Here is a 25,318-nt window from a genome sequence, read left to right on the forward strand (position 1 = left end):
TTCTTTTCGAAATATCCTTTCTACCTTGCAGACTCCCTCTCCTTACCCCGAACATGATCAAGCACCAGGAGGGCAGTATGCTCTCTCTCCATCTGTCTCTTGTCTCTTAAAATTAATAAAAAAGCAAATAAATAAATAAGCAAACAGACAAGTAAACAAAATATATCCTTTATAAAGAAATATATGCATGCATATTAAAGCAAATCAAAATAATTGGAGTCATGTTAAACATTGTAATTTTGATACTACATTTGAAATTGTTAACAGTCACTTGACCTTATAGACCCTAGATTATAATTTTCTTAGTAAGAAATTGTTTTCTATAGTTGAGGTAGCTCAACTCAATTGTCTATACTTGATCATTTCAGAGCTTGATTTTATGTATTTTATATTGATATAGGTAACCATTTCAGCCCATGTATTTTTACAGATATTGTCTTTGTCTTGAATAAGAGTACCTTTTATCAAAAATAGGCTCTTAGGACACAACTCAGCCATAGTAGTTGTTTCTACTTAAGAAATATTTTTAATTCTTTGCCTAATTTAGATGCTGGGAAGTATGTCTTCTTAATTCCATTTCCATTTCAATATTAGTTAACCAATTAAAAACAAGCAGTCAATACAGTCTTTCCATTTCCACAGTTATCAAATGACAATAAATATTATATCATTTGAGACCTTTCTTCCTTTATATTGTAGGGATCTCTGTTTAGAAACTTCATTTTTATAATTGCTATTTACTAAAATCTTCAGAATCCAAAATTTTAGTGTTCCATTCGTAAAATAATTTCATTAAATATTTCCAACTGACTTTGAACACATGCAACCGAATTTAGAGAAGCTATTTACCAAAAGTCCAATATCTTTGTAGAACATATAAGTTGTTCATAAAATAGTTCTTCAAATGTTTAAATTAAAAAAAAAATAGCTGATAACAAGCAATAAATAGAAAAAGCATGTTGTGTCATAATGAAATATAATTTTTAATTCGACATCAGTTTTGTCCCACACCAAAAAATTATATTTCAGGTACTCTGTTCCAATAAAAAAGTTATAAATGTTAACAACTACAGCTTCTCTTTCACTGATAGAGTGTAACAGTTTATGTGTATAAAATAAATCATATGTGGGACGCCTGGGTGGCTCAGTTACTTAAGTGTTCAACTCTTCATTTCAGCTCAGGTCATGATCTCAGGATCATGAGATCAAGCCCCAAGTTAAGCTTCATGCTGGGCATGGAGTCTACTTAAGATTCTTTCTCTCCCTCTCCCTCTGCCCCTTCCCCAACCTCCCTCTATTTCATTCTTTAAAAAAAATAAATAAAAAATAAAATGAAATAAATTATATATGCGTTGTAAATAATTACAAGAACACTGCAGCTCCACAGATCCCCCCCTTTTTTTTAAGTTGTGCTATGCTCACCACAAGTGTAGCTACCATCTGTCATCATACCATTGACTCTATTACAATACCATTGACTCTATTCCCTATGCTGTACTTTTGTCTCTGTGACTTACTGGGCTTTTTTACAACAATGATGAATTCCCACAAATATTTTAGTCAGATCTATCACAAGCAAATTACATTTATTCTCAGTGTTGAACTTTTTAAGTAAATGTAAGAGAGACTTTACAATAGAATTTATGATGACATTACATAGTTCATCTTCAACCAGTGTAATTCCAAAAGCTTTACTTTGATTACAGAATTAGATTTAAAAATTAATTTAAAATTAATTGAACCAATTTTCTCTTTAAAGCAGGAAATGATACTGAAACAAGCCTAACGTCATTTAATTGCTTGCAAATTTCCTGTCATGCCATTTTCCAAGAAAAAATGAATTTAAAAAAGAATGAAATTAATTCAGAAAAACAATGATTTTTTTTTTTTTTATAGAGTAATGTGTAAATCCTGTCCCTACAAATGCACGTGTCAGATAACTGTCTGGGCAGCATTCTTAAAAGGACTGTAATGTTTGAAATCGATGTTGATGTGTTTTTAGCTCTGTGTGTCTCATGGTTTTTTATGTAGGCGGAGCTTTTGTGAATGTTAAATATAAACCATGTCTTGTTTAAGTTGCACATTCATCATCAACCTTCTTGTAAAATGGAATTCGGTGCTTAATTTTTCAATAAATATTGAACTTTCACTTCTTTTAGCCCATTGCTGCCAGAAGGATTTATTGCAAGATTTAAGAGTATTGCCAAATAATAAGTGTAGGTTTCAGAGCATTCAGATTGCTTTCTATATGGCCCATAGCAGCACTACTCTGCTTTCACTGACAAAGAACTTTTAATTTTCCATGACACTTGGATACTTTCACTGACACCTCACAGATGTCACAGGTTTGTACACCATGTGGGCAGCAGGGGAGAAAAGTTGAACACTTCCACCACTACTCAGATCAGGAGTCAGCTGCCTCTGAAAGGGACACGCTAGTTTTTTGCTACTGAAAGGGTCTGGTAAAGATGGACCATTCCTGATATTTGCTGTTGTACAGATTTAACATAATATTAATTTAAGATAGTAAAATAGTCTCATACTCTTACGCCATGGGAGAGTCTCGAAGTAAAATTGAAGGATCTATTGAACCAACAATGATGTATTTTAAAACAGTGCTTAATAATACCTAATCTAAAAATGAGAAATCTAAGGGTGGTTCAGTAGGTTAAGCATCTGCCTTTGGCTCAGGTCATGATCCCAGAGTCCTGGGTTCCAGTTCCCTATCGGGCTCCCGGCTCAGCAGGGAACCTTGCTTCTCCCTCTCATCCTTGCTCCTGCCCTCTCTCACTATCTAGGTCTCTGTCTCTCTCTCCGATAAATAAATAAAATCTTTAAAAAAAAGAAAAAAGAAAAAAGAATTAGAACAAGTGCTAAGAGAGGATCTGAAGAAAAAAAAAAGTAATGTGGGGTTGTCTTGGCAAACCAAGGTACGTAATTTTAATATCATCTATATATAGGTGACTCTCAAAGCTCTATCTTCAATCTTGACCTCACTTTCAATATATAGGTGTGATTTCAAGTATTTTTGACACACAAGTCAATGTCAGATTATGACAATGCCTGCATCTCTGGCTGATATCTTAAGCTCAAGGTAGTCCCAAATAAGATCATCATATGTGAGAGCACACACACACACACACACACACATGCACACACACACCTCCCCTGCCTCCTTCTCCATTTCTAAATCAAATATTCAAAAAACCTGCTATATGCCATGTAATATTTTAGGTATTGAAAAATATGTCAGTGACTAAAATGGAATCATCTCAGTTTTTATGAAGTCTCAGTCGTAGGAGGCTAGGTAGAAAAAGGCCCCCAAATTGATGAATATATACAATGTCAAATAAAGATAAGTTCTATGGGAAAAGTGAATTAAAAAAACTAATGCTGACTGATTGGACAAGAATCTTTTTATAAGACAGAGAAGGCTACTCTAATGACATGAGATGTCAGTTGAAGATTGTGGCATAGCTACTTATCAGTGACTTAGACTTGAAGCTTTGATGTTGCTTCAACTTCTTATTTTTTCCTTAAATATATATTTAATTAATCCTCAATTTTGACAAAAAGAGATAATGAAATATTGCTTCTGATTTACATTCTTCATGGACCATTGGGAAAGAATGAGAGCTTTTTTTCTTTGCCATCTCAAGAATGCAAGTGACCTTTTTAAAAAATTTAAATTTACTGTATTGTGATAAGAACACTTAGACTAACACCTGCCATCTTAAATTTTTCTAAAGATTTATTTATTTATTTTTTTTAGAGAAAGAGTATGTGGGAGCTTAGAGAGGTTTAGAGGGAAAAAAAAACCTCAAGCAGATTCCCTACTTTGCCTACTTGGGACTCAGTCTTAACCACCCCGAGACCATGACCTGAACAGAAACCAAGAGTCAGACACTTAACCAACTGTGCCATCCAGGCGCCCTTGCCCTCTTAAATTTTAAGTATATAACACATTATTGTTCATGTAGGTACAATGCTGTACAGCAGATCTCTAGTATTTAGTCATCTTGTTTGACTAAAACTTTATGCCTGCGGATTAGTAATTCTCACTTTCCCTTCTCCCCAGGTCCTGAGAACTGTTATTCTACCCTTTGAGTCTATTGATTTGACTATTTTATATACCTTAAATAAGTGGAATCATGCAATATTTGTTATTCTGTGACAAGCTTATTTCACTTAACATAATGTCCTCAAGGTTTATCCATGTTGTAGCAAAATTTAAAAAGAGGGTTATCAAATGATCCAGTAATCCTACTTCTAGTTATTTTTCCAGAAGAATTAAAATCAGGATGTGGAAAAAAAAAAAAAAAAAGAATAGGAATGGGAATTGGCCAAAACGGATGTAACAATATATTACAATAACTTACTACTGCTTCATCAAGGATCATGGACATTCCTTTTTTTTTTTTTTTTTTAAGATTTTATTTCCTTATTGACAAGAGAGAGAGATCACAAGTAGGCAGAGAGGCAGGCAGCAGAGAGAGGGAGAAGCAGGCTCCCTGCTGAGCAGAGAGCCCGAAGCGGGGCTCAATCCCAGGACCCTGAGATTATGACTTGAGCCAAAGGCAGAGGCTTTAACCCACTGAGCCACCCAGGTGCCCTAAGGATCATGGACATTCTTTAAAATTGGCTTTTTTATTCCTGCACTGCAAGATATGGTGGTAACAAATACAATAACCCCCAACACAGTTTGTGGTCACTGTAATTTTGCTAAAGCATTTGAAATTTTACCCTCCCATTGTTTTTTCACCATCAGGGCAAATGCCAACACGAAGAAAAAGGCAAATGTCTTGTTATGATTGCGAAAGTTGTTTGCACCTTGCAAATCTCACGAGTGGATCTTGATGCTTCTGTCTCTAAAGCAGAATCTTTGTCATGTCACTCCCCTGCTTGAAAGATTCCAATATTCATCATTGCCCACAGGGAATTTTGAAAAATCAAAGTTTTCAACCTGGAATTTAAAATTCACACAATCTTACCTTAATTATCTTTTCATTCCCTCTGTTCCTTCAGGCACAATGGCTCCAGACAAATGAAGCTATTTCTATTCCTATTATAAACCAGGGAAGCTTGCAGTTTGTTTCAACTAATTACACTGTTCTCTTTGCCTGAGTACCTTATCTTTTCTCACATTCTTTATATGAAGCCACTGTCTTGCTTCAAGGTCTAGTTCAAACAAGGCCTAAGTGGATATCATATGTCCTTCTTCTGAATGCGCATAGTACTTTGGACCCTTCCCACGCTACTAATTTTCTGTCCTGTAATAACACCTCTTCGGGCCATGTGCCTAGCAGGATGACTTGCATACAGTTGGTACCAAATAAATCCTTGAAGAAACAAATGTTTGGTTGCATTGAGTTACTTGTTTACATGTTTCCCTGCAGTTACCATATGAGATTGTTGGCTGAAATTAGGATTGATTCTTTGTTCCCTGAATAAAGTATTTCTTGTTGTGAAATTGATTATGGTACATGACAGTTCAACTCATCACCTTGATCTCATTAGCCAATCTGTTCTCCTTCACATCCTCAGACTTGTATAAAGATCTGTCAACCGAAAGCATTAAGATGTTAAAACACTTTGAACTGTGTAAGAGTATTGATTTTTTTAAGTTACTTTTGAAGGATGACTGAGACAAAATTACCGTTAGTTATTTTTGTTGACCATCCAAGTAAATTACTCAGAACAAAAGAATGACCCCCTACCAACTCAGTATCTTCTTTCTGGTTTCAAACAACTATTTTAGGGACCATAAGGAAGTACCTAGTGTGATTAAGAGTTTCCCATACCTAAATCACTTACTGTGAATAATTATTTAGTGCAAGGACCTAAATATACCGCCTTTAACTAGCATTAGAGACTAGAGCTTGTCTTTGAGGGAATCTCAGAGAGCTCATTTCATTTCACAGAAGACACTAAGAAAACCTTAGAATATAAAAACAAAATGAAGTTTCTCTATTGGTCTGTCTAAATTGGGATGAAATTTCACATATCATGCCATCCCTACACATAGCTCTTTCCAGCCCAATCTGCTCTATGCCAGCTGTTTTAGACACTAAACAGCCTCTTTTCTACTATACCACGTTGCCTCCAGGATAACATGTTTGGGACAATTTCCCTTGTTTGTTTCTTCAGGAGTCTAGAGCTTCTGCTTCCTTAATCTGCCCATTCGACTTAGGTCAAAAGCCAGTCCTGTATCCTCTCTCTCTACCTCCCAGGTAGTTGTACATTGTACAATAGTCTTCCCCCTCAAGTACCATTCGCTTTTGTCTCCCTCCTCTGGCAGGCTTTGGGTGTACCTTTCAATAGCTTCTCATTCAGAGGAGGGAGAAAAAAAGATGAAATCCTGCTTTTCTTAGATACCTCTCCTGTATAAATATGAATTTTCCATTTACCAAAAGATGCTGACTCCTTCTTACAAAATACGTTAGCTAGTTCTATCCTGAATTCACTGATAGTATGTGCAAGAGTTTCCCCCTCCACAAATGGCTCCACGTGGATTTTTCTTTGTACTCTGATTTCCTCTGAGTAGCTGACATTTCTATTTAAAATATCATTTTGTTAATTTTAGGACTTGGAACATAGAAGCAGATGCCATAAACTAAAATAGTTAATGATGAAATCAAGAAAGATAAAAGCCTTGGTGCTTTCCCCCACAGATATTTTAGTTTAGGTCTTTTCCTAACCAGTGACAATTTCACCTTTTGTTGAAAGAGCTATGAATGATTTGAGAGGAGGTGAGGGGATATCTGATGGAGTGGAACCAAAATGAATTGCTGAACTAATTCAGGAGCTGCCCATTTCGAGGAAAGAATGTATATGCCTGTCCTTTGAAGTTTCTGTATGCAATGTTATGCTTTTTATTAACCTACTACATTTTCTTATATTATTTGATGAGTATTCTATGTGAATAGACTTCAGTAGACTTTGGTGAGATGGAATTGTGCAATGCCTAACTCAATCTTTTGAGTTAAGATGATGCTGGTCACCCCGCCCTATGTGAAATGTACCAGCTTTGAAAAAAAAAAAAAAGATTTCTTTGAATGCCCTTTTACGTTATAAATATTTTTATTATGTTTTGCCTAGTTGGGTACACAATGAATGATCTCATTTTTGAATGGCAAGATGAGGCACCTGTGCAAGTGGCTGAAGGACTCACTTTGCCCCAGTTTCTGCTGAAAGAAGAGAAAGATTTACGATACTGCACTAAACATTACAACACAGGTAGGGGTCAAGCTTTCTTTATTACACTTATGACTTCTGGTTTTATGATATTCAGTGTTTCTTAATTATAGTGGTTGGTTAATTATTTTAAATATTTATAGCTCAGTGTTTTTCATAGTCATAGAGCAGAAAACAAATGCATATGGAATTTACAGATGTTTGGACTCAGTGCATATTGTTATATAATTGATTTGTATAGTACCAAAGAAGTACTTGGTATTCAATTATATTTATTTTTCTTTTTGCCAAAAGCTCATAATTACATACTAATGATGTTTCCAAAAAAGTTCCTTTAATTTCTATGTGAACAATAAAATGTACTTTTTAACTCTTCTTGGGCATTATACACTGTGTTTGATAACAAAATAAAAGAAATTATTTTGTTTTTGTTTTTGCTTTTTTTCTTTCAAGGCTTCATTGCTTAAACCTTCTTGGCTACAGTTTTTGTTACTTTCAAGTTATTGTTACTTAAGTACCTACTACTCCCACTGACACAGTAGCATTTTACCTTTGAGGACAGATAAAAGATATTGCTGTCAAGGACTTAAGAGACTTAATGGGATATTTGCACATTCATGAGGTCTGCTCACTTCTCTCAACCAGCACTGGCTATTCTCATAATATCTATTCTTGCTGCGTAACCTAGTCCTACAAAACCTGTTAAACCACCCGCAAATGAGTCATCACTTCAGTGCGGTTAGTCCACAACATCTCATTAGCATCAGCTGCTGCTCTTATTATTTCCTTACGGCAACTATGATTCCTCTTTAGCTCATCCTTTTCCAGGACTGTGACTTGACCTTTTACTGTACAAGGTCTTTAATCTCTTTAATCTCTTTAATCAAGTCACAATATCTGGTGAAAAAGTCACTGCCATTTTCTTAACCCAGCAGTGAGAGTGATATTCAATTTAGTGGGGAGTTCAAGGTTCATCTCAACACAAAGACAAAGGCAAGCGGGTCCATACCAGTGTCCTTGCTCAACTCTATAGGGGCAATTACAAGGACAAGCAAATTTTAGAGAGATGCTAAGAGGCCTCTAGAGGTAGTTTAAGTTGGTGGATTGATTTCCTAGGGCTGCTGTAACACAGAATGACAAACGTGGTGGTATCCCTTACCTATCTCCCCGAAACCCTCTTCTCTGTTTTCCCCTTACTCTGTAATTTGGCCACAGGGGCTTGTTTTCTTACATATGCCACACTGATTCCTGCTTCAGGGCTTAGTAATTGCTCTTTGTCTTCTTCTTTTGCTATTTATTTATTTTTTAATTTAATTTAATTTTTTTTCAGTGTTCCAAAATTCATTGATTATGCACCACACCCAGTGCTTCAAGCAATACATGCCCTCCTTAATACCCACCACCAGGCTCACCCCTCCCAACACCTCCCAAAAACCCTCAGTTTGTTTCTGAGTCCACAGTCTCTCATGCTTCGTCTCCCCCTCCAATTTCCCCCACTTCACTTTTCCTTTCTTTCTCCTGGTGTTCTCCTTGTTATTCCTTTTCTCCACAAGTAAGTGAAACCATATGATAATTATCATTCTCTGCTTGACTTATTTCACTCAGCATAATCTCCTCCAGTCCCGTCCATGTTGATACAAAAGTTGGGTATTCATCCTTTCTGATGGAGGCATAATACTCCATTGTACATATGGATCATATCTTCTTTTTCCATTCGTCTGTTGAAGGGCATCTTGGCTCTTTCCACAGTTTGGTGACCGTGGCCACTGCTGCTGTGAACATTGGGGTACATATGGCCCTTTTTTTTCCACTTCATCTATATCTTTGAGGTAAATACCCAGTAGTGCAATTGCAGGGTCATAGGGTGGCTCTATTTTTAATTTCTTAAGGAATCTCCATGCTGTTTTCCAAAGAAGTGGCTGCACCAACTTGCATTCCTACCAACACTGTAAGAGGTTTCCCCTCTCTCCACATCCTCTCTAACACGTGTTGTTTATTTTCTTGTTAATTTTGGCCATTCTAACTGGTGTAAGGTGGCATCTCAGTGTGGTTTTGATTTGAATCTCCCTGATGGCTAATGATGATGAACATTTTCATGTGTCTGTTAGCCATTTGTATGTCTTCTTTGGAGAAGTGTCTGTTCATGTCTTCTTCCCCCTTTTTTGATGTGATTCTGTTTTGTGTGTGTTGAGTTTGAAGAGTTCTTTATAGATCTTGGATATCAGCCCTTCATCTGTAGTGTCATTTGCGAATGTCTTCTCCCTTTCCCTTTGAGATCAGGGACACGACAAGGATGTCCACTCTCACCACTATTGTTCAATATATTACTGGAAGTCCTAGCAACAGCAATCAGACAACAAAAAGAAATAAAATTTATTCAAATTGGCAAAGAAGAAGTCAAACTCTCTCCCTTCACAGATGACATAATACTTTATACAGAAAGCCCAAAAGACTCCACCCCCAAACTACTAGAACTCATACAGCAATTCAGTAATGTAACAGAATACAAAATCATTGTACAGAAATCAGTTGTTTTCTTCAACACTAATAATGAACATATAGGAAGGGAAACTAGAGAATTGATTCCATTTATTATAACACCAAGAACCATAAGAGACCTGGGAATAAACCTAACCAAAGGGGTAATGGATCTGTACTTGAGGAACTACAGAACACTCATGAAAGAAATTGAAGAAGACAAACAAACTGAGGGTTGCCTGGGGAAGGAGGGTTGGGAGAGTGTGGTTGGGTTATGGACATTGGGGAAGGTGTGTGCTATGGTGAGTGCTGTGAAGTGTGTAAACCTGGCGATTCACAGACCTGTACCCCTGGAGCTAATAATACATTATATGTTAATAAAAATTAAAAAAAAATTAAAAAGGGAAATTGAAGAAGACACAAAAAGATGGAGGAGTATTCCGTGCTCATGGATCAGAAGAATAAACACTGTTAAAATGTCTATACTGCCCAGAGCAATCTATACTTTCAATGCCATCCTGATCAAAATTCCACTGACATTTTTCAAAGAGGTAGAACAAACAATCCTAAAATTTGTATGGGACCAGAAGAGACCTTGAATTGCTAAGGAAATGTTGAAAAAGAAAAACAAAACTGGAGGCATCACGTTGCCTGATTTCAAGCTTTACTACAAAGCTGTGATCACCAAGATAGCATGGTACTGGCACAAAAACAGACACATAGACCAGTAGAACAGAGTAGAGAGCCCAGATATGGACCCTCAACTCTATGGTCAAATAATCTTTGACAAAGCAGGAAAAAACATACAGTGGAAAAAAGACAGTCTCTTCAATAAATGATGCTGGGAAAATTGGACAGCTATGTATAGAAGAATGAAACTTGACCATTCTCTTACACCATACACAAAGATAAACTCAAAATGGATAAAAGACCTCAGCATGAGGTAAGAATCTATCAAAATCCTAGAGGAGAACATAGGCAGTAACCTCTTTGACATTGGTCACAGCAACTTCTTTCAAGACATGTCCCCAAAGGCAAAGGAAACAAAAGCGAAAATGAACTTTTGGGACTTCCATCAAGATCAAAACCTTCTTCTTTTGCTATTTAAATTTTATTATTTTTTTATTATGTTCAGTTAGCCACCATATAGTACATCATTAGTTTTTGATGTAGTATTCAGTGATTCATTAGTTACATCTAACACCCAGTACTCATCTCAGTATGTGTCCTCCTTGATACCCATCAACTGGCTACCCCACACCCCACCCCACATACATATTTCTATACATACATACAATTTCCCCAAATTATCCCAAACCAAATACTCTCACATTCTTCAGGACTGCTCAAATATACATCTCCCTGACAAGTATATGTTAAACACCCATATCCCACCTTCAACTTACTGTTTTCACTGTCTAAAATTTTATCTTTAATTTATATGTTTACTTATCTATGGTTGTTTCCCTTATGACCAAATGTTTTTTAAAACCAATGATTATAGCTATTCTTTCTATTTCCATGTTTTCTGGGCTCTGTTTAAGTACAGAGACACCCAATACATATTTGTTGAGTAAAAAAATAAAGAAAAAGTAGATTTGAACCTGGAAAATGTGTCTGTACTTACAACCTGCCACCTGGGAGCAGATTTACCCTAAACAGGAAACTTTTCTTTTAGATCTGTATCAGCAAGAAGGCTTTTTGTCCACCAGTTTTACTGAGTTGTGTCATTGACATAAAATAATAGGATAATGAGTGTACAATGGGATGGTTTAACACATGTATACCCTGTGAAATGATTCCCCCCATCAGGTTAGTTAACACATCCAGCACCTCGCCCATTTACCCTTTTGTGTGTGAGAGAATATTTATGTTCTACTCTCTTAGCAAATCTCAGTTATACAGTACAGTGTTATCAGCTATAGCGACCATGTTATAATAGATCCTCAGACTTTGTTCATCTTTTAACTAAAGAATTTTTAAAACAACTCTATTGAGATTTAATTTAGGTCCTTTAAATTCACTGTTTAAGGAATACAGCTCAATGATTTCTAGTATATTTACAGAAGTGTGCAATCACCAACCTAATCTTAGAATATTTTATCACCTGAAAAAAAAAATAAACTTTATATCCATTAGCAGTCCTCCCCATCCAGCAGCTCCAGGCAATCACTAATTAACTTTCTGTCTCTATAGCTTTATACTTTGGGGATGTTTTATATAAATGGCATCATATGTGGTCTTTGTGATAGTCTTCTTTAAATTAGAAGAATGTTTTGAGATTCATCCCCCTGGTGGCATATTTCACCACTTCATTCCTTTTATTGCCAAATAGTACTCTATTGGATAGATATACCTCATTTTGTTTATTCATTCATCAGTTGCTAGACATTTGGGGGTATTTCCAACTTTGGACCATTTACAAACACTCACAAACAAGTTTTGGGGTGGATGTATGTCATATCTCTTGCATATGGAATTAGGAGTGGAAAGCTGGATCATATGGTAAATCTATGCCACCAAACTTTTTCAAAGTATTCACACTCTTTTGCAATCCTTTCACCAATGAATGAGGATTCCAGTTTCTCCACATCTTAACCAACTCTTGTCATTGTCTATCTTCTTTATTACAGCCAATTTAGTGAGTGAAGTACCATCTCATTGTGGTTTTGATTTGCATTTTCCCTAGTGAGTAAGGATGAACATCTTTTCATTTGCTTATTGATATTTGCATATCTTCTGTGGAAAAAGATATTTACTAGATTCCCTTGCCCATTTTCTAAGTCAGTTATTTCTCTTTTTATTATTGATTTACAGATGCTTTCCCCCAGCTGGTATGATGTCTTTTCTCTTTCCTTCTTTTTTTTTTTTTTTTGAGATTTTATTTTTTCGACAGACAGAGATCACAAGTAGGCAAAGAGGCAGGCAGAGAGAGGAGGAAGCAGTCTCCCCGCTGAGCGAGAGCCTGATGCAGGCCTCGATCCCAGGACCCTGGGATCATGACCTGAGCCGAAGGCAGAGGCTTTAACCCACTGAGCCACCCAGGCACCCCATCTTTTCTCTTTCTTAATGATGTCATTTGAAGCCAAAAACTTTTAATTTTGAGGTAGCCAAATTTATCACTTTTTTTTCTTTTGTTACTTGTGATTTTGGTAACGTATTAAAAAAAAAAATGTTGCCTAACCTAAGATCATAAAGATTAACTCCTATGCCTTCTAAGAATTTTGTAGCTTAGAATTTACATATAGGTCTATGATCCACTTTGAATAGTATGAGATAGAGTGGAAGTTCATTCTTTTGCACGTGAATACAAAGTTCTCTCTGTACCATCTGCTGAGGAGACCATAATTTCCCTATAGAATAGCTTTAGTTCTTTGTTAAAAATCAGTTGACCATAAATGATTATTTCTGGACTTCCAATTCTATTCCATTGATCTGCATATCTATGCTTATGACATTATCCTATTTTGTTGTTATAGCTTTGTAGCAGGTCTTGAAATGGGGAAATGTGAGTCCACCAAATTTGTTCTTTTTACCCTAAGGACTATATTGGTTATTCTAGGTCTCTTGCATTGCCATAATAATTTTAGGATCAGCTCATACATTTCTGCATAAAAGCCAGTTGAAATTTTGGTAGAGATTGCAATGAATTTGTAGAGCAATATGGGAAGTATTCTGATCTAGCTATATTTCATCTTCTAATTAATGACTACAGAACGATTTTCCATTTGTTCCAATTTTTAAATTTTGTTCAGCTGTGTTTTGTATTTCTTAGTGTAGAAGCCCTGAATTTATTTTGTTAAATTTTTTATAAGTCTTTTATTTTATTTGGTTTTATTGTAAATGGAATTGTTTGCTCAATTTAAGTTTTTGATTGTTTATTGCTAGTGTATAGAAACATGATTATTTTTTGTATACTGATAGTGTATCCTATAGCCTTGCTGAACCCAGCAGTTCAACTAGATTTTTAGTGAATTCTCCAGGATTTCCTTTGTACAAGGTAATGTCTTCTGTTTATAGAGATAGTTTTACTACTTCCTTCTCAATTTAAATAACTTTTCCTTAATTTTTGCCCAATTATCCTGGCTGGAACCTCTCAATACAATGTTTAATAGATGTGGGAAGAGAAGACATTCTTGCCTTGTTCCCGAATTTAGTAGAAAAGCATTCAGCTTTTCACCATTAAGTGTTAAGCAAGCTTTTCACCATTAACTATTTTATCATACTTAATTTCCTCAGACTGAGGAAATTATCTTCTGTTTCTAGTTTGTTGAGTGTGTTTGTTATGGAAGACTATTGGATTTTTGACAATTTTAATTCTATTGAGATGATCATATGTTTTTGTTTCTGTTCTTTTTATATAGTGTATTACACTGACTTGTATTACATTAAGCCAAACTTGCTTACATTCCATAAGTTCTGACTGGTTATGATGTATAGTTCTTCCCATATGTTGTTGGATTCAGTTTGCTAATATTTCTCTGGGGTTTGTACATTTATATTCACAAGAGATTGTCTATATACCTTTTTTCCTGTAATATCTTTGTCTGGTTTTACTATCAGGGTAATACTGAGCTCATTGAATGAGTTAGGAATTATTCCATGCTGTCTAGTTCCTGGATGATTTTATAAAGGATTGTTATTAATTCTTCTTTAGATTTTTATGTCTTAAAGATTTTATTTATCTGTCAGAGATTGAGAGAGCACAAGCAGGGGAGTGGCAGGCAGGGGGAGAGGGAGAAGCGGCTTCCCACTGAGCAAGGAGCCCAATGCAGACTCGATTCCAGAACCCTGGGATCATGGCCTAAGCCAAAGGCAGACGCCTAACCAACTGAGACACCCAGGTATCCCTCTTCTTTAGATATTTAACAGAAGTTTTGTGGTCTTGAGTTTTCCCTTATAAAGTTTTAAAATTACTAATTTAACCTCTTTACTTTTTGTAGGTCTATTCAGATTTTCTATATCTTCTTAAATAAGATTAAGTAATATGTGTCATTCTATATATTTGTCCATTTCATCTAAGACATTCCACTTTTTGTATTGTATTCATAATACTTCCTTATTATCCTTTAATTTCTCTGAGTAGTAACGTCCCCTCTTTCATACGTTATTTTAATAATTTGATTCTCCTTTTTTGCTTCATCCTTTGGAGCCAAGATACTTCTTTCTTAAATTATTTATTTATTTATTTATCAGAGAGAGAGAGAGAGAGAGAAAGACAGAGAAAGAGAGCACACAAGCCAAGCAGTATTACTGTGGGAGTGGGGGCATGGCAGAGAGAAAGAGAAGGAGAGAATCTCAAGCAGACTCGGGGCTGAGTCAGGACTGGACTTGGGGCTGGATCTCATGATGATGAGATCATGACCTGAGCCAAAACCCAGAGTCCAAAGCTTGACTAACCGAGCCACCCAGGTGTCCCACAGCCAGTATACTTTTAATTACAAATCACAGACAACCAAATATAAATATCTCAAATGATATAAAATTGTTCATTTTGTGCTCACTTTTATATTGGATTATTTGTCCTTTTATCAATGAATTGTAATATTCTTTTTATTGTCTCTAGGTTTTTTTTGTTTGTTTGTTTTTGAAAGGAGCATTGAGACTAGAATGCAGGGTTTTTTTTTAATCAATTAATCAAAATAATATTTGAATCACCTGAAGGAAATAAACTTTAAGTCTGAAAAGTATAACAAATAATTAAATAAATTAAAATATAGTAAAATCACAGTAAAAATATAAATGTACTTGAAGAAGCTCCAGTCCTGTTGTGCTAGTATTAGCATGTCAGAACTTTTGTCACTTGTTCATTTTTCTCTCTAGAGCCACAAATACACACATGGTATATATTTATTTGTATATATATACACTATACTATTATTTTTCCTCCCAGTGATAGCTATGAAAACACTCTTTATAAGGTACGATGAGAATATATATATATATATATATATATATATATATATATATATATTTTGAGGATTACATGAACTTTACAGGATGTATTCAAAGTACCCAAACTGTCAGTAATTATTACTAATCTCATCATGGTATTACTTGGATAATTTATTTTTCTTTTTTTTTTTTTTAAGATTTACGTATTTATTTATTTGAGAGAGAGAGCACACACACATGCCCATGAGTCGGCTAGAGTGCAAGGTTGGAAGGGGTTAAGGAGTAGAAGGAGAGGCAGCGAGAATCTTAAGCAGACTCCACACCGAGTGCAGAGCCTGATGGGGGCTTGCTCCCATGACCCTGAGAGCATGACCTAAGCCGAAACCAATACTTGGACACTAAACCGACTGTGCCACCCAGGCATGCCAGGAATGGCCAGCAATCCCTGTACCAGCGGATGAAACATTACTCTACACTTTGCTGTGAAAAAAGGGAGATGGCGGGGGGAGGAGGGTGCGGAGGGGGTCAATGCTCAGAGACAAAGACCCTTTGCTTTTCTTTGTTCCCACCTTAATTGGTCCTTCAGGATAATCGTAAATCTTTATCACTGTTTCTCAAGCAAGTAACGTGTGACGGGCAGTCTTCTTGTAACTAGGAGGATCTGTTTGCTGGAAAGATACGATATGCTAATCTGCATGTTCAAGGAGTTCTGCTAAACATAGACTAAGGGACAATGCATGCATCATGGATCACGGGGTGTCTGTTTGGGCTGAGGAAGCTTGGGGAAGACAACTCTCCGCAGCATTCTCAGGGCAGAGCAGTCATGCAGGTGTCCATATGCCAAAGGCCCACGCCCTTCTCCCAAACCTCCCTCACCCTCAGTGGCCTTTCATATTCACCCTCATGTTACCGTTAAGCAAGCCATATTATTTCATGCCTTCATGTTCTGCATTAACCCCAACACAGGCACCCTGAGGTTACTTGGATAATCTAATGATGATGTCATGAAAATAGTTCAGTTATTCTTGCCCTATTTCATTATTTTTAAAAATTTTGTATTTCAATGGAATCTTAAAAATCTAAAGTAATTCATATATTTCAAGAATTTTTAGGCATTCTGTATGTAGTTGGTAAATTGATAAAAGGATCATAGATAGCTTACTTGTATGTTTCTGATCCCTAAACACCTAAGAGTGGAATCCAACTTTCCCAGTTTCTGAAACCTTTTTAGGAATTTTAAGCCCTGGACTCTCATCCATCCCTTGATCCATTGGGTGTGCCCCTGCGTCACAGCAGCACGTGGCTCAAGCCACACTCCTGGAAGTTGTGCACTGAAACCAATCTAAAAATACCCTAGCAAGCTTCTTGGTTGTGCTCTTTGGTTCTCTTTCACAACTGGATCAGAGAATGTCACCTAAAAAGATCAGCATGTTAATTCACTGACCTTATCCCTCTTAACATAGTTAGAATAAGGAGAGAATAAAAACCAAGATTTGGGTTATTCAGATAAACAATTATTTTAAGGAGAGATAACATTGTCATGGTAGTAGGGAGTATAACCAGAGGATAAACAGGGATATCAACAAAATGGTTAATTAAGACATAATTTATTTCTCTATTACTTACCAAAATAGAGTCATAGGGCATGAATATATAGAACATATATATCTCAGGGTTTTTTAGTAGCTGTGTTTTTAAATTATGTTCAGATTTATTGATAGAGAACATGTTTTGTCCTTTTTTGCATTAATAGTTTCCAAATTATTAATGCATAAATTAACTTACATGAATGACATTTAAGGAATTATTCATCTTTAGTTGAATTTATCCTTTAGCACATACTTTAAAGTAAATGTAAAGGCCTCTGGAACAAATAGCACCTGGATCCCAATAAGTACTAAGAAGTACCAAACAGAATGAATGAGTAAGGACAGTCTTTAGATATTAGATATGCATTTCTCCTATCTCAGAAACGATTGCTGGAATCAAGTAAAATGATATAGCATTGAGTATTTTCAAAGTATGAAATGCTAACCAAATGTGAAGTCATAAAATGACATACTATTTTCTGGAAAGTGTACTCTCATGTTGCTTCCATATGTTAGCAGAAAAGTAAGAAAAATATTTTTTCAGAAACCAATTTGCATATGTGATTTAAGACCCCTTTACATTGTAGTGGAAAATTTTAGGACACAATGTGGGGGGAAAATGTGACATTTGATGTCATCACAAAGACCTATTTTTACCAACTAATGCATTTATTTTACAACCAATTAGGAAAATTTACATGTATAGAAGTGCGATTCCATCTTGAACGACAAATGGGATACTACCTGATCCAGATGTACATTCCCAGTCTCCTGATCGTTATTCTCTCCTGGGTTTCATTCTGGATCAATATGGATGCTGCGCCAGCCAGGGTAGCCTTGGGAATAACTACTGTGCTGACCATGACCACTCAGAGCTCGGGATCACGAGCGTCCTTACCAAAGGTAAGTGTACTAAATGGACACACACTCATATTTGCACAAATATTTATAGATATTTAATACTTTTACATAGTAAATCCATATATATATACAATTATCAACTTTCGTCTTACTGCATGGATGTGTTATAGTAATATGCTTACTCACTATATACATGTGTGTGTATAGCTTTACATATATTTTGCATTTTTTCCTTAGTATAAATTCTTCAACTGGAATCACTACACTGATGACCGTACATACAGATACATATTGCCAAATATCCCTCCAGAAAAATTTACAGCAGTTACACTCCCACAAGTATTGTATAAAGCTGCCCATAATGCTGTGGATAGCACTTTTTTTTTTTAAAGTTTATTTATTTATTTATTTTTTTGACAGAAAGAGATCACAAGTAGGCAGAGAGGCAGGCAGTGAGAAAGGAGGAAGCAGGCTCCATGCTGAGCAGAGAGCCTGATGTGGGGCTCAGTCCCAGGACCCTGGGATCATGACCCAAGCTGAAGGCAGAGGCTTTAACCCACTGAGCCACCCAGGCGCCCCAGCACTTATTATTTTTATGGATTTTTTCCCCCTTTTGGCTTTTAAGTTGCCATAGGTCAACGAAAAGGAAAGCTTATCTAATATCATGATTTTAGTCTATGTGGAGTTGTCAGAATTAAAATAAACTGTTCTCTCTATGAGGTTTGTAAAAAAACCCCAATATTCCTTTTTACAACGTATGCTGAAATAAAACATAGGAAGCTCTTTTAATCCATTTAGCAAATAGCAATAGAATTATTTTCCTCACGGGATGACTTCTAAGAAAAATTTCTGCTATCTAAATTAAGTAATCCTGTCTAGCTTCCAACAAGCTTCACTATTATTTTCATTACAATGATGTAGATATAGTAAAATTATATTAACTTTCCTTCTGCATTTGATGCTATCTACTTGTAATGCCAAGTGAATTATAAGTCTATTGTCATGGTTTCCTTAACTCCCACATTGAATTGCATTTCATGTTTCCATTTATTAGGATAAAGTACCTAAATAAACAAAAGTTGATGGCAGGACATTTTATCACTAAAAATTTACTTCAAATAGGAAGAACTTGATATTTAACAATGTTCACACTGCCTAGATAAAATTTAATGGCTGTCTTGCAAAATAAAATTACTTTTATTAATAATTGAATTTTCAACTTAATACTTAATTTCCACTTCAACTAGTGCTTTATAAAATATTGTTCAGGTGAAAATTACAAATCTATTTATAAGATTAATAAGTCCCAATGCTTACTTATATATATATGAATATCTCAAGGATTCTGAATAATAGTTGAATTTCCATAGTCAGTTTGTAAAGGAAATTGCCAGTTTACTCATTGATTTTCCCCAAATGCTAAACAGAAATGAAGGCTCATTCATTCAATAAGTTGTCAACCAGAGAAGAGAACAAAATGTTCCCTTTCAGAAAGCTACAGCTTCTATGAGGCAGAGTATAAAGACATTTGAATACAAACATTAAGGCAGAATTAGGAGAGCATGGAGATCAGAGTGGAGGAGGCAGAAATAAAGAAAGCAACACATTAAAAAAAAAAACAAACAGGATGAAGTCATAAGTTTTTTGTTTTTGTTTTTTAAAGGAAAGAAAATCTTGGAATGGCTTCATTTTCTTAAGACATAGGAAAGATTTTTAAAAATCATTAATTTCACTCTGATTTCAGGGAAGTAATAAATTTTCAACTATGAGCTCAATTATATACCTAAGTGTACACAAATCCTCTATATTTCTCAGATCATAGAGACAATGACCACTGGAAATGTGATAACAGATTTATGTCTGATGCACAAAAATATTTCATTCACAAAATGATATCTTAAGAGAGAGTGACCATATCATTTTAGGTTTGTTGTGTTTGTTTTTTTTTTTAAGATTTTTTATTTATTCGTTTAAGAGAAATACAGAGAGCATAAGGAGGAAGAGAGGCAGAGGGAGAGGGAGAAGCAGACTCCCCATTGAGCTAGGAGACCGATGTGGGGCTTGATCCCAAGACCTGGAGATCATGACCTGAGCCAAAGGCAGATGTCTAACCACCAGAGCCACCTGAGCCACCCAAGCACCCTCATTTTAGGTTTTGTGATAGTTAGGGAATGAGAGGTTGAGCATATTCAGCTATGTACATTAGAATTCAGGAATATTCAGGAAGACACTGAAGACCCAGGATAAACAAGAAGAATTAATCTATTGGAAAGGACAATTCCAAAAGATAGAAAAATCTAAGAAATGCAATTCTGATTCTGTGATTTGGCGGGGCTAGAAAGGCAAGAGGTGAGGGGCCACACTTGCCTTTAGGAACAGATGGCTAAATCATATACCTTATGATCCGTTCTATTCTCAACCTCACAAAGAACCCTCAGATACCTAAAAGTCTTGCCACTGAAATTATCCATCATCCTCTTACTGATGAAATCTAGGAAGTAGGAAAACAAAATGAAATTCAGGAAACCAATAGAAGATGATTAGACAGAGGAGGACGAAACAATAAATCATTAGTTTATTATAACTGCTTAGTATTTTGTCTAGGCTGTATGCCAATACATCTCCTGCAGGATACAAAGGAGTTTGGAAATCAGTCAAGTAAAACTCAGGGTAGAAAATCTCAAAGGATATACCTTAGCCAGTACCTGGAGATCTACAGAGCTCGGATTCCTCTCTGATATTTCCTCTTGCATTGTCCTCTACAGTGTCATAATAAATCAAGCATGTTATGGCCCAAACCAAGAAGATTCCTGTGATTCTATTCTTGGAATATGGAGCTCTTTGACATTCCTGTGGTGCCTGCTTTAGGTGACCAGGAGGGGATGACAATACTTCTATCGCCAGCAATTTTTCATAGTTGTATAAAACTAGGGACACCCCCTAACACTGTGTACTTAGAGCAGAACAAGTGAGAAAAAATGGTGATCGTGGAGCCATGTCAATGGAGGGTTTTCTAAACCTTGATAAAGACCAGGTTTATTTTGATTGGACTTAAGGAGATTCTAAAGAGAGAAGTAATCATTCTGACTTTTCTTTGAAGATCAGATAGAAGGGTGAACATGGAAGCAGAGAAACTGCCAAGCAAGCTATCAGAGTCTAGAGCAGACTTTGGTCTGGCTAGATTTGCAACAGTAGAGGTGGAAAATAGGAGATAAATTTAGAAAGAGGTGGGTATTTTAAAGAAAACATTTGGAAGTGAAACAGAATTTGCTCATGAACTGGACCTGGAGGAGTAAGGGAAAGGCAGGAGTCCATGGCGGCATTTGGGTAAATAAGACTTTGCCATATTAGTAAATACTCAAGAAAACAAGAAGAGGAAAAAAGGTATGGAGAGAGGAATGAGAGAAGGATTCCTGGAAAGTTCTATGTGAATTTCTCCTACTCTGCTCCCACCAACATGGCCACCTCATTTCTAAATGTTAGAAAATAAGAAACACTTGAAATTGCAAATGTGGATAATCAGTTAAATACTTCACAGACACCCAGAAGCCTGTAGCCTATGAAAATCTCAAATTCTTCACCAAAAGCTATTTATCTCAAATAATTTCTTTTAACTTATTTCCCCATTCAGTTTGTCTGTGAAACCCATCAGGAGTAGATTTTTGAGAGAACAAAAGGTCTTTTACATGTTTCTATCCTCAGAACCTAAATCATATCATGTATGTGTCTACTGAGTAAATATCATGCATATATTTAAAGACAAGAACTTTTAAACATTTACTTAGTCGTCTGTCATTTTTTTCATATCTTTCTAAAAGAATATAAAAACTCAACTGAGTTACTTTTGTGTAGAACCATATTTTTCCCCTAAAAATCACCAGATTAATGAAAAAAATTAAAATGTTGTATGTATTTACCTTATAGTATAATGAAAACATTAGTTTTAGAAGACACAACAACAATAGCTTTTATATTGTTTTCTCTTCCTAAAGACATCAATTATAGAAGTGATTATAAATGTTAGAAAATATCAATTGAACTATTATATTTTTATTTAGATACCATCGCTGTGTGGGCACACAAAATCTCTATGTGAGATTACACTGAAAAGACAGGGATGTGAAGAAAACTGGAAGACCTATACTGATTATTGTGTTCTTATCTAGTTAATACTCATTCTCAAAAAACAAACAAACAAACAAAAAACCCCTGCACTTTTAAAAGAGAGTAAGCTGTAAATGTTTGCAGTAATATAAATGAGGGGGGAGGGGCTACATAATAATCTTATTAATACAACAATAACTATTACTGTCAGTAATGTTTTGGTCCTTACCACTTAAGTGCAACATGCTAATATTTATTCTAAATATAGTTAACTAAAATTATTTCAGTTAAGTTCAGTACAAATATGGTACAAGTTGGTTCATTTATAATTTCTTTTTTTTTTAAAAGATTTTATTTATTTGACAGATAGAGATAGGCTGAGAGGCAGTCAGAGAGAGAGAGAGGAGGATGCAGGCTCCCCGCTGAGCAGAGAGCCCGATGCGGGGCTCGATCCCAGGACCCTGGGATCATGACCTGAGCCGAAGGCAGAGGCTTTAACCCACTGAGCCACTCAGGTGCCCCTCATTTTTAATTTCTTAATGTGACAGAATTTTAATAATCATATGTAACTTATAATACCATATTTGATGTGAGCAATAGATTTAATTTTTAAAAAATGCATTGAATATACTAATAATTTAGTTTCATATTAAATCCACTTAGGGAAAAGAGAGAAAAAGAAAAAAGTATAGAAAATGAAAGAATCATTTATTCATTCCCTTTTTGTTAAAAATCACAGACTATAATGCATGTGAATGGCATCCAAATTTATTAGTGTTTTATCTATTATCTTTAACAGATAATTCCTAAACATAAGGTAGGTCCTATAATAAGAAGCGTAGAAATTGATAGATATCTCTGGTTCTACATTTAATGTTGGAACCTACATTTATTAGGCTTACTAGATTTCACTAAGCTGAAAATTAACAGTTACCAAGCATGTCCTTTGTAGGTGACACAGAGGCAGAGCCACTGCCTAAATTCTTCAGTCTTATGCCACAATTAGGAAAAAGTATATAATCAAATCACAAATTTTAATTTTTAAAAATATGATATAATACAATGGTTTTGGCATCAAACTATATTTAAAAACAAAACAACTATATGCCACTTTGAGACAATTTTACTTAAATAATGTCAGAAACTCCCTTTACTGCATTCACGCATATCCTAGAATTCATACCCCCAACCCTCTGGACAGAAATAGATGGAAAACTCCCCTTCACCAATGGAATAACAAACATGCTCCCAACATCAGTGTTGTTAAGCAACTAACACGCTTTCTCTGTCTTTGTAATTCCTGTGTAAAGTTGTCAGTGAAGGTCTTGACCTCAGCGATGAAGCGAATATGGTTAAAATAAAGTCGATGTTATAGAAATACAAAGCCTCCAGTACAAAAATGCAGAGGAGACAGAAGTCACAGAATTCAACCTTAATGGAGCAGTTAAAAAAGATAATATATTAAGAAATCCCAGTAACTGATAGTATACACCTCAGAAGCATTGGTAGTGATATCTAGATTTCATAGTTTCATATAAATGGTAAACATCAGAGCCTTGTCCTGTAGAAGAGAGGATGGCAAAACTCTTAGAACTGAAGCAGAAGTCAGAGATAACAAGATGACCTTTCCAAATCCCATAGCTTTCTTGGTTTAACTTTTCTACCTGGTGACTGGAGGGATTGGCCAAGTCCATTATTTAGGAAAGCTGAAGCTCTTCTCCCTGACAATTTCATCTTTTAAAATAAAAACTTTTATATGGAAAATAAATATTGTTTACGAAGCATCATTCATTCACGAAGGGTTATGAAGATCGTAATTAGTATGAACGTGACATCGGAAGGACTCTGCTGTTGTGAGCAGCCCTCTGGGACAACAAATGTCCAAACTCACAAAATCTTGTGCTGTCTGATTCACTGCCTAATGTTTCAAGAAGGCAGTGCTCCAGACAGTTTCTTTCACTTTTTCAACAGCCACTTCATTCTCCTTTAACACTTGTTTCTAAAACATTGTTTATTCTGTCCCTTGCCTCTCTCTCGCTTTAGGTCTGGAAGGAAGCTCAAAATGATTTTGCAACTAATATTTTTTCCTAGAAAAATGACAGAACACAAAGTTCTCATACAGGCTTTACACTAGGGAGAAATGTGAGATTAAACGTACTACATTCTGGATTTTACAAAACCAAGATTAAGGAATCGTCATTGTGATGTGAAATAAAATCCCCAGAAAAAAGTAGCACTCAAGCAGGAAATCTTCTAGCATATCTCAGAAGAAAAGCATCTGGTCGAATGCTTGAGTCACTTGTCCATCCCTCAGACAGAATTGCTCCTCACAGTTTCCTTGACAATTCTAAGGACCTGGGAGCCTCCATCAGGATTGATTGTCATTAAAGGGAGAAAGATCATCCCGGTGAAGGGCTATTTTAGCTAGTAAAAAGCAATACTCTGTAATGTTTTGCTATGCCTCTTTCTCAAATAAAAAGCAAATTTATATTGAGAAGAGAATTGACAAAATATTCACCTGGAGGTAGTTCCTGGAAAGTGTACCTTCCCTTACAGGTCTGGAGCGGCAACATGTAAGTTTATATGCGATTTTGTGAGGCCAACTCCTGTTTCTGGTTGAATCAATGACTTAGTCTTAAATTTAAGTTGTGCTCCTTGTAAATGCATTTTAAAATTCTTTCTATAAGCTCTTTACTCACAGTAGTCTGGGTTATAATTTATAATTTAATAAGTATAATTTACTATAAATAAGTAGTCTGGGTTATAATCTAATAAATATTTACCCACTAATGCATTGTTATCTATGAGCTGTAGTCTGATGCATTACCGGTCTCAGGAGACAATCCATTTAACCACATTGATGCAGGGTAAGGTAAAGGCATGAATCTTGCCAGGCTTCTTGGTTATACCATTTGGTGCCATGTTTGTAATACAATTCACCCAATGTACTTATAAAGGAATGTATTCTGAAATTGTTGCCACTCGAAAATCTGACCAAAAGTTAGCATAAAAGTAAATGTATTTATGAAGGATTGTCTGGAATAAATGCAACTCGTCTATTCTTCTGAATTAGAGAACACAAAAATCAAATGGCTTCAGAGAGCATAGGCACATATAAGTTACACCACAAACTGTTCTGGTGTGGATATTAAGGGATGGAGATGAGCATTATGGTTATCTGCTGGGTGCATTCCATA

At 35.6% G+C, this 25,318-nt stretch overlaps 1 protein-coding gene across 1 annotated transcript in view; it reads left to right on the forward strand.

Annotated features, from left to right (window-relative positions):
* GLRA3 (glycine receptor alpha 3) overlaps positions 1–25,318 on the forward strand; it is a 193,075-nt gene that overhangs the window by 142,634 nt on the left and 25,123 nt on the right. Inside the window, exons 6-7 of the mRNA XM_032855758.1 lie at positions 7,099–7,236; positions 17,845–18,059. Coding sequence (XP_032711649.1) covers positions 7,099–7,236; positions 17,845–18,059 — 353 coding nt within the window. The remainder of the gene's footprint in view (positions 1–7,098; positions 7,237–17,844; positions 18,060–25,318) is intronic.

Source organism: Lontra canadensis, unplaced genomic scaffold, assembly GCF_010015895.1.
Source record: "Lontra canadensis isolate GAN:19392208 unplaced genomic scaffold, GSC_riverotter_1.0 scaffold10, whole genome shotgun sequence".
Taxonomy (NCBI): Eukaryota; Metazoa; Chordata; class Mammalia; order Carnivora; family Mustelidae; genus Lontra; species Lontra canadensis.